This window comes from Arachis ipaensis, chromosome B09 (assembly GCF_000816755.2).
Source record: "Arachis ipaensis cultivar K30076 chromosome B09, Araip1.1, whole genome shotgun sequence".
NCBI classification, from domain to species: Eukaryota; Viridiplantae; Streptophyta; class Magnoliopsida; order Fabales; family Fabaceae; genus Arachis; species Arachis ipaensis.
Window position 1 is genome coordinate 143,681,082 of NC_029793.2, and position 9,434 is coordinate 143,690,515.

The 9,434-nt window shown below is 36.8% G+C and overlaps 1 protein-coding gene across 3 annotated transcripts; it reads left to right on the plus strand.

The window, feature by feature from the left end:
* On the plus strand, positions 780-9,225 carry LOC107619657 (LEAF RUST 10 DISEASE-RESISTANCE LOCUS RECEPTOR-LIKE PROTEIN KINASE-like 2.1). Of its 3 annotated transcripts, none has more exons than XM_016321952.2 (3): positions 780-1,792; positions 7,557-7,604; positions 7,932-9,225. In XM_016321952.2, exons 1-3 carry the CDS (start codon positions 1,003-1,005, stop codon positions 8,978-8,980), a joined length of 1,887 nt encoding a protein of 628 aa, XP_016177438.1. In that variant the 5' UTR covers positions 780-1,002; the 3' UTR covers positions 8,981-9,225. The 3 variants fall into 3 exon arrangements, with proteins under 3 accessions (XP_016177438.1, XP_016177439.1, XP_016177437.1); XM_016321951.2 differs by having other exon boundaries at positions 782-1,792; positions 7,551-7,604; XM_016321953.2 differs by lacking the exon at positions 7,557-7,604.

Consider the following 9,434-nt stretch of genomic DNA (forward strand, 5'->3'; position numbering starts at 1 on the left):
TTCGGTTCTGATCTTTTTTTTGGACTGATTAGCTTTTATACATAAAAAAAAAATAACATTAATTTTTTTGACACCGGAACTTAGTTATTCTTTCGAAATAATTATCAGCGACTAGATTGAATTTTTTTATTAAAGACTTCGTTGTCTTTCGAAATAATTATTAAGACGGTTTTGAATTTTTTTCCTTTTTTATTTCTTCTATTCTTTAAACTTACACATTAAATTATCATCTCGACCTTTTTTTTTTCTTTTTCTTTCTCCGCCTCTTACTCTTACTCTTACTTCTTATCTTCTTCAATTTCTTGATGTTTTTTGTTTAAATATTATGAATAAACATAAAAATATCTTTAGTTTATCTTAGTCTTATTTTAGCCAATTTTACCTTAATTTTTTCTTGAATGTAAGCGAGCTATTTTGAAGACTTGAATATTGTACCTTTCTATATAAAAAAATAGTTCTCAATTTAGTATAAATTTCTTTGCACTTAAAAAGTATAAATAATAATACTTAAAAAAATTCCTATTATTTTTTATATACACCTTATATATTTTTTTTCTAATGTAAAAGATAAATACTTTTATCTTTTTTCATTTCTTATCAATTATTTCAAATACAAAAATTAAAAAATATATAAACAATCTAATATAACATTCTTAAAATTCTATATACATCAATTTGAATTGGTCAAATAGTCAACTCATTCGTCAGCTTAAACAAATGTCGAGAGTTCGAATCCAACCTTATGCACCCTTAAATGAAGTTTTGATCCGTGACGAATTAATCATTTATCTATCACACTGAAAATATCGTGAACAAAAAAAAAAAATTTCCTCGGGGCCATGGCATTAGGTTAACACCAGAACATAGAATTACTCCAATATTGCTCTTGCAATTGCAGGTCAACCCCCCACCCCTCACATAATACAACTCTCTAGTCTCTACTCAATGATTCATACCCCTCCTCTCTAAATTAATAACTAACTTTATTTCCATATACAAGAAATGAACCAAGACATCATCACCTTCTTCTACTGTTGTGTTATCATTAACATCATCCTCTTGTGTGTGCTTAGCAGAACCAGTTTGTGCGCTTATGTGGATCCACACTACCTGGCATGTGAACCCCAAATATGCGGCAACCAATCCATAAGATACCCCTTCTACATCCAAGGCAAGCAGCAACCTTTCTGTGGCTACCCTGGTTTTGCCATCTCTTGTGCTGATGGTATTCATGGCTTCCCAACGCTCAATCTCTCCAATACTTCTTACATCATCCATCAAATATTCTACCACAACGAATCACTCAGAGTCTCCAATGCTGCCTTCTCATCAAATACTTCTTGTATTTCTGCTACACACAACCTCACCCTTCCTCCAACCAAGACCTTCAGTTTTCTTAATCGGAATCATAATAAGGACATCTTACTGTTCTTCGGATGTAATCTGTCATCCATGCCTAGAGAGTTGATAGATTACAGAATTGGGTGTTCTGAAGCGACCAACAAAACGGGTGGTTCGGTTCTGGCATTGTATAAGGACGATGTCAAAACAGTAAGATCGGTCTCCAAGAGTTGCGGGAGTGGCAGAAAGGTGGTGGATACGGTGGTGGAAGGGAGTGAAGGAAGAGGAGGGATGGAAGAGGAGCTGAGGAGAGGGTTCATGCTGAATTGGACAGCGGGTGATTGCAAGTTGTGCAATAGCACAGGAGGAAGGTGTGGCTTCGATTCAACTATATTCACATTCCAGTGTTACTGCACTGATCGAATTCATGCTTTCAAATGTGATATTATAGGTTTGTGTCTCTATCTCTTCTCTTCTTTTGCTCACTATAATTATTTACTTGCTGTATCTTGAGTTTTCATTGTTAGTAGTTATAGCCATACTCCATTTGCTTAGAGACCCACATACAAGTCTGTCTCTCTTTTCTTACATCTACAACGTAAGAGCTGGTCACGCTAAATTTTAAAAAATTATATTTAATGATATTTGTATAATTTTTTGGAGTGTTTGAGAATGTTTTAGATAATTTTGGAACGTTTTAAAATATCTTAGAAGATTCCAAAATATTCTGAAAGATTCTAGAAGACTCTAGAAGATCATAAAATAATCTAGAAAAGTGTGGATGTATATAAAAGTATGAATAGTAGTATGAAATAATTTAGAAATATTTAAAAAAATGTATGTGGAAAGATAGATATTTGTAGTGAATGTTCTAGGTGATCAATCTTAACTACTGGTTAAATTTAATCCTAACCATTTATTGATGAGGTGAACGACTATAAATAGAGGTGAAAGTTAGAGTTTGGGTGTGTGAGTCATTTGTAATAAACACTTGAGTAATAAAATATTCTTTCCACAAAAACTTTATTCCTCTTGTGTTTTCTTGTGTTCTTAGCTTTCTTTTTAAATACTGAGAGTTAGGCTGATTTGGTCTTAACTCAAAAAGTTGAATAAGTCCGAGTGTTGGTACGGTAGGATTGAAGTGTGTCCAAGGCCGTGACAATTTGACATCAAAATAAGGTTCGAGAGGGAACACAAGTAGTTTGTGGGTATGATTTCTAGTGAAACCATGGAGTATGTTAAGTTTCAAAGGGGAAGGGATGCTATTCCTTTTCAATGGAAAGGCAAGAATACCCGTTCTTCAAGTGAGCCTAAAGGTAAGGACTCTAACTTCTTAGAAGAGAGAATTTCTATATTGGAGAATATTCTATCCTCTATGGATGAGCGCTTCCAAAGAATAGAACATGACAAGGAGATTCTCGAGATTCACGTGTTAGGAGAACTAGATGCTTTCAAGGAAAGCATGTTCTAAATCGAAGAGACGCTTGAAAATTCCTTGAAACTATTTGAAAAAATTCGAGTTTGGTTCGAGGAGGCAAAATCTCGACCAACCATTATAAGGGAGACGACAAAGATTGATCTCCCAAATCCAAAGGAGTTCAAGAACGTGGGGGATGTTCGAGATGTAGAGAACTTCTTATGGTAAATGGAGAGATACTTTGAAGGATAAGGGGTGGTCGAAGAAGCAATAAAGATACGCACTACAGCTCTCTACCTTTCTGATAATGCTACTTTATGGTGGAGGAGAAAATGCGTAGATATGAAGAAGAATACTTGCAACATAGTCACGTGAAAAGATTTCAAAAGGGAGTTGAAAAGACAATTCTTACTTGAGAATGTGGCTTATAAAGCAAGGAAGAAGTTGAGGGAGTTGAAGCACAAGAGTACGATTAGCGATTACGTAAAGAAGTTCACTACTCTCACGCTTCAAATCCCCAACTTAGTATTAGAGGATGCATTGTTCTTCTTCATTAATGGACTCCAGCCTTGGACAAAGCAAGAACTACAAAGAAAGAATGTTAAAGATGTCGATGAAGTCATCGTGGTGCCCGAATCACTCAATAAGTATCATAAGAGATACTTTAAACCCAAGCCTTCCTCCAAACCTAGTTCTACTAAAGGTGGGGGAGATAAGGAAAGAGTTTCTCAACCAAGAAGGAAGGGAAATACTCTTCAAAGAAAGAGTACGAGGAAAAAAAAAGACTTTCATACCTAAAGGAGGATGTTTTGTGTGTAAGGGACCATGCCAAATGAAGAATTGTCCCAAGCTAGGGACTCTGACATCTATCGCCGAGGAACGAGAGGCTCAATTTCAAGTAACTAAGTGTGTTGGATCTATCCAACTCATGAATGCTATGAAGGGTAAAGAGGCAAACACTGCAGAAAAGAAAGATTTGATGTATATCAAAGCATTTATCAATAAAAAACCCATTATGGCTATAATCGACACTGATGCTACACACAATTTCATCACCTCTGATGAAGGAAAGAAGCTTGGATTGAAGATCACCGAAAAGAATGACTGGTTCAAACCCATGAATACCAAGGGTAAACCCCTTAAGAGAGTAGCAAAAGGGGGTTGAGATGACTCTTGGTTCTTAAAAAGGTCTTATGGATTTTTCAGTAGCACCCATGGACGATTTCAAAATAGTCTTCGGGTTCGATTTGCAAAGGAAGACAAATATAATACCTACGCCATACTACGATATAGTATGCGTCATGGAGAAAGGGTCTCCATGCATGGTCCCTACATTCTCTAAAGCTAGAGGACTACTGGTGTTTTCTGCTATGCAACTTAAGAAAGGGTTCAAAAAGGGAGAGATTACATATTTGGCTCTATTATAAGAGGAGTCAACATCTGAAAGAGAAGACGTTCCTCCAGAAATCAAGGAAGTCCTTAAAGAAAATAAGGATGTGATGCCTTCTGAGTTGCCAAAACAACTACCACCTAGGAGGAAGGTGGACCACAAGATTGAATTGGAGTAAGAAGTAAAGCCGTCTGACTCAGCACCTTATAGGATGGCACTGCCAGAACTTGAGGAGTTGAAGAAGCTACTCAAAAATTTGCTAGATGCTGGATTCATTCATCCATCGAAGGCATCCTATGGCGCCCCAGTCTTGTTCCAAAAGAAGCATGATGGTTTGTTGAGATTATGAATCGACTATCGAGCACTTAACAAGATAACACCATCAAGAAAAAATACCCTATTCCTTTGATATCTGATTTGTTTTATCAACTTGGTAGAGTTAAGTGGTTCTCAAAGTTGGGTTTGAGGTTAGGATATCACCAAGTAAGGATTGCCGATGGTGATGATCTTAACACCACGTGTGTCACGAGGTATAAATCATATAAGTGGATGCCTTTTGCCTTAATCAATACTCCTGCGACCTTTTGTACCTTGATGAACGAGATCTTTCATCCTTATCTTGATATGTTTGTAGTGATCTACTTGGATGATATTGTTGTCTATAACAATACCTTGGAAGAACATGTAGAACACTTACGAACCGTGTTCAATGTCTTATGAGATAATAACCTATATGTAAAGAAGGAAAAGTGTCCCTTTGTAAGGAACGAAGTCTACTTCTTGAGACACATCATTAAAGATGGAACTCTCTACATAGATCAAGAAAAGGTAAAGGCTATCAAAGAGTGGGAGCCGCCAAACAAGATATCTGAATTGAGTTCATTCCTTGGGTTTGCTAATTACTCTCGGAGGTTTATCAAGGGATACTCCGCCAAAGCTGCATCATTAACTGATCTTCTAAAAAATATCACTATTGGAAATGGTCAAAGGAGTGTCAAAAGGCTTTTGATAAGTTGAAGGCTGCTATCACAGAAGGACCAGTACTAGCACTGTCCGACTACTTAAATGTGTTTAAAGTCCACACTGATGCTTTTGAGTACGCTATTGGAGGGGTTCTGATGCAAAAAGGACATTATATTGTCTTTGAAAGTCACAAATTGAATGATACAAAGAGGCTATACACTATCCAAGAGAAGGAGATGACCGCGGTGGTGCATTGTTTGAGAACTTAGCGTCATTACTTGCTTAGCTCACACTTCATCATCAAGACAGACAATGTGTCTACAAGTTATTTCCAAACTCAGAAGAAGTTAGGCCCTAAACAAGCAAGGTGGCAAGTTTTTTTAATCTGAGTTTGATTTTCAAATTTGAATACAAAGTCTGGTAAAACTAATGTGGTAGCAGATGCGCTAAGCTGCAAGGCTGAGTTGGCAGCCATTTCCATGGTCAAAGGAAATATTTTACATACCAACAAAGAAGGGTTGCATCATGATCCATAAGTCAAGAAATTGGTGGAATTAGCTAGATAAGGTAAGACTAAACGATTTTGGCTAGAAGACGACATTCTCTACACTAAAGGAAGAAGACTATACGTCCCTAAGTGAAAAAATCTAAAGAGAAAGCTAGTGAAGAAATGCCATGATACCAAATGAGCTGGTCATTAAGGCTAACAAAGGACCTTGCCATTTATTGAATCTTCCTATTATTGGCCTCAAATGAGGGATGAAGTGGAGAGTTATGTAAAGACTTTCTTGTGTGCTAACAATATAAGATTGAAAATAAGACACCAAGTAGATTGTTGGAACCTCTGCCGCAGCCAGAGCGACCATAGAAAATTGTGTCTTTGGATTTCATCTCTAGCTTACTGAAATTCGAGGAGTTTGGATTTATTCTCTAGGTAGTGGATCGATTTTTGAAGTATGCTACCTTTATACCTGCCCCTACTGACTACACTGCAGAGGAAGCAACACGACTATTCTTCAAGACGGTAGTGAAGTATTGGGAATTACCTAACAGTATAGTTAGTGATCGAGATCCATGCTTCACAAGACGACTATGAACAGGGCTGTTCAAACTCCTTGGGTCGGCTTCATTTCTCAACAAGCTTCTATCCTCAAACCGATGGGCAGATTGAGAGAATGAATGCCTTACTCGAGTGTTACTTGAGGCATTTTATAAACGCTAATCAGAATGATTGGACAAAATACCTAGACATTGCTTAGTTCTCATACAATCTGCAAAGGAGCGAGTTCACAGGAAAGAGTCCATTCGAGATTGTGACTAAACAACAACCGCTTACACCACATTCTCTTTCTTCCTCTTACTCAGAGAAGAACCATGAAGCTTATCATATGATTAAATCATGGGAAGAACAAGCAGATGTCACTCGTTCTTATCTCAACAAAGATGCAAAGAGGATGAAAAAATGGCTAGATAAGAAGACGAGGCATGCAAGCTATCAAGTAGGAGACAATGTAATGATTAAACTTCTTCCATAACAATTCAAAGCCTTTCACAAGGTTCAAAAGGGTTTAATCCACAAATACGAAGGGTCATTTAAGATCATTGGACGTGTTGGGCAGATTGCTTACAAAGTACAAGTCCTTCCCTCTATAGAGATACACCCGATCTTCTATGTGAGTATGCCTAAATCATATCATGAAGACCAAGATGAACGAATAGAGGTGACTCGAGTCGTGCTTTGCTTGTGGTGATTAGATTTTTTGAAAAAGAAATCAAAGAGATTTTAGCTAATCGCGTCGTGCGACGAAGAGGAGTACCACCAAGTATCTAATACTTGATCAAGTGAAAATGACTTCTCATTACCGAAGCTAGCTGGGAAGCTCGTGAAGATTTGTGGCAATTCCAAAAACACCTAGAGTGTTATCATGAACAGAATGTGACGAGGACGCCTGCGCATTAGGTGGAGAAAAAATGTGGTAAGATAGATATTTGTAGTCTCAATTTGGACCGTTGATTAGATTTTAATATTAGCCATCTATTGAGGAGGTGGATGGCTATAAATAGGAGTGAGAGTTAGAATTTGGGTGTGTGAGTCATTTGTAACAAACACTTGAATAATAAAATATTCTTTCTACCAAAACTTCAATTCTTTTGTGTTTTCTTATGTTCTTAGCTTTCTTGCTAAATATTAAGAGTTAGGCTGTCTTTAACTCAAGAGGTTGAGTAAGTTCGAGTGGTGGCATGGTAGCATTAAAGTGTGTCCAAAGCCGTGAGATGGAGCATTGAAAAATGATATTTATACGTTTAAATGGATTTATGTACATGTATAAGTCATTATATGCTTCCACTTTTATCTTGAGATCACTAATCTTTTCTGAGTTTCTGCTTCTTGTCATTTGTGATTTGAAGCTAAATAGTGGCTTACTTTTCAACTTTCAGTTGCAGAACGTAGAAGCAACGCTTCCATGAAGATTGGACTTGCACTTGGACTAGGTAATGGGATAGATCGTCCATCATTTTTTAGTAGGGTAGCTTGCATTCCATATAACAATATAATAATCGTACATAATAAGTTCTTTTATCTTCGTAACTACCATGATTTTATCTATAATGTTATATCACCTCAAATTGCTATCGGTCTTATTATATTCTAAACCAAGACGGTGGATCTCTCTCTCTCTCTCTGCTATTTCTTGCATCTTAGGGATTATTGATCATTACTTTTTTGCCTCAAATGTATTAACTTAAAGATATCTAATATTAACTCTCTAATTTCTGAACATGGCATTCATTACTTTCTCAATTCGATGACCTCTGCAGCTGCTGCAGTTACTCTGCTGTTAGTAACGGTCACCCTCTACTACACACGATGGAAGAAGCAAAACCCGAAACACTTTCTGGTTGATGACTTTTTGGAGAAACATGGCCCCCTTCAAATAAGGAGATATACTTATTCAGAGATGAAGAAGGTGACCAACTCCTTCAGAGACAAACTAGGCCAAGGAGGGTTTGGCACTGTATACAAAGGACAATTGCAGGACGGACGCCATGTTGCAGTGAAGATCCTAAGTGAACTGAAAGGTGATGGTGAAGATTTCATCAATGAAGTTGCGAGTATGAGCAGAACTTCTCACGTTAACATTGTTGCTCTTCTTGGGTTCTGCTTTCAAGGTTCCAAACGAGCTTTGGTTTATGAATTTATGCCCAATGGATCGCTTGAGAAGTTAATCTATAAAGAAAATACTGTGATAGGGGATCACCAATTGGATTGTCAAACTTTATATGATATTGCAATTGGTGTTGCTCGAGGACTTGAGTATTTGCACACGGGCTGCAATACTAGAATCTTGCATTTTGACATAAAGCCCCATAACATTCTCTTAGATGAAAATTTTTGTCCCAAAATTTCAGATTTTGGACTTGCAAAAGTTTGCACTAGAAAAGAAAGTATTGTATCAATATTTGGTGCTAGAGGAACTGCAGGCTATATTGCTCCAGAGGTATTTTCTAGGAATTTTGGTGCAGTATCTCACAAGTCAGATGTTTATAGTTATGGAATGATGGTTTTAGAAATGGTTGGACGAAGAAGGAATATCAAAGTTGAAGTTGATGCATCTAGTGAGTTATATTTCCCTCATTGGATATATAATCGCCTTGTGTCAAATCAAGAACTTGGTTTGCGAAGTATAAGAAATGAGTGTGAAAATAAGATGGTAAAAAAGATGACTATAGTGAGCTTATGGTGCATTCAAGCCAATCCTTCAATTCGACCATCAATAAGTAAAGCGGTGGAAATGCTGGAAGGAAGAGCTGAATTGTTGCAAGTGCCACCTAAACCATTTTGGTTTTCTCCTTCAACATCTCCCTGAATTTTAAAAACGTTGTAGTTTTGTGTTGCAGGCTTGTAATATGTTGCTTTTTTTTTTGTCATATGTAACGTTCTTTTTCTTCTTATATAGTAATTTTCTGGGAGGTAGTAATTGTTTCTAGTTATTATAAAGCAAACTCGAGATTTTAAGATCATGAGTGATAGTTGATTGATTTGTTTGCTAATGCTCTGGAACGATTTTAAGTCACATATCCGAAAGTTTGTAGAATTTACTTTAACTGCTCATCAAGTCTATGATTTGATATCAATAATATGGCTAGCTAGCACCTTGTACCTCATATACTACTATAAGATGTATAGTATCCAATAGAAGTTTCATATATCGGTTAAGACTTTCTTTAAGTCTTCAAACTCCACAAAGAGAGGTGATGTATTCTCTTAAATTGAATTGATAACAAAAAGGAATGAATTATAAAAGCTGGCGAGAGAGGGAG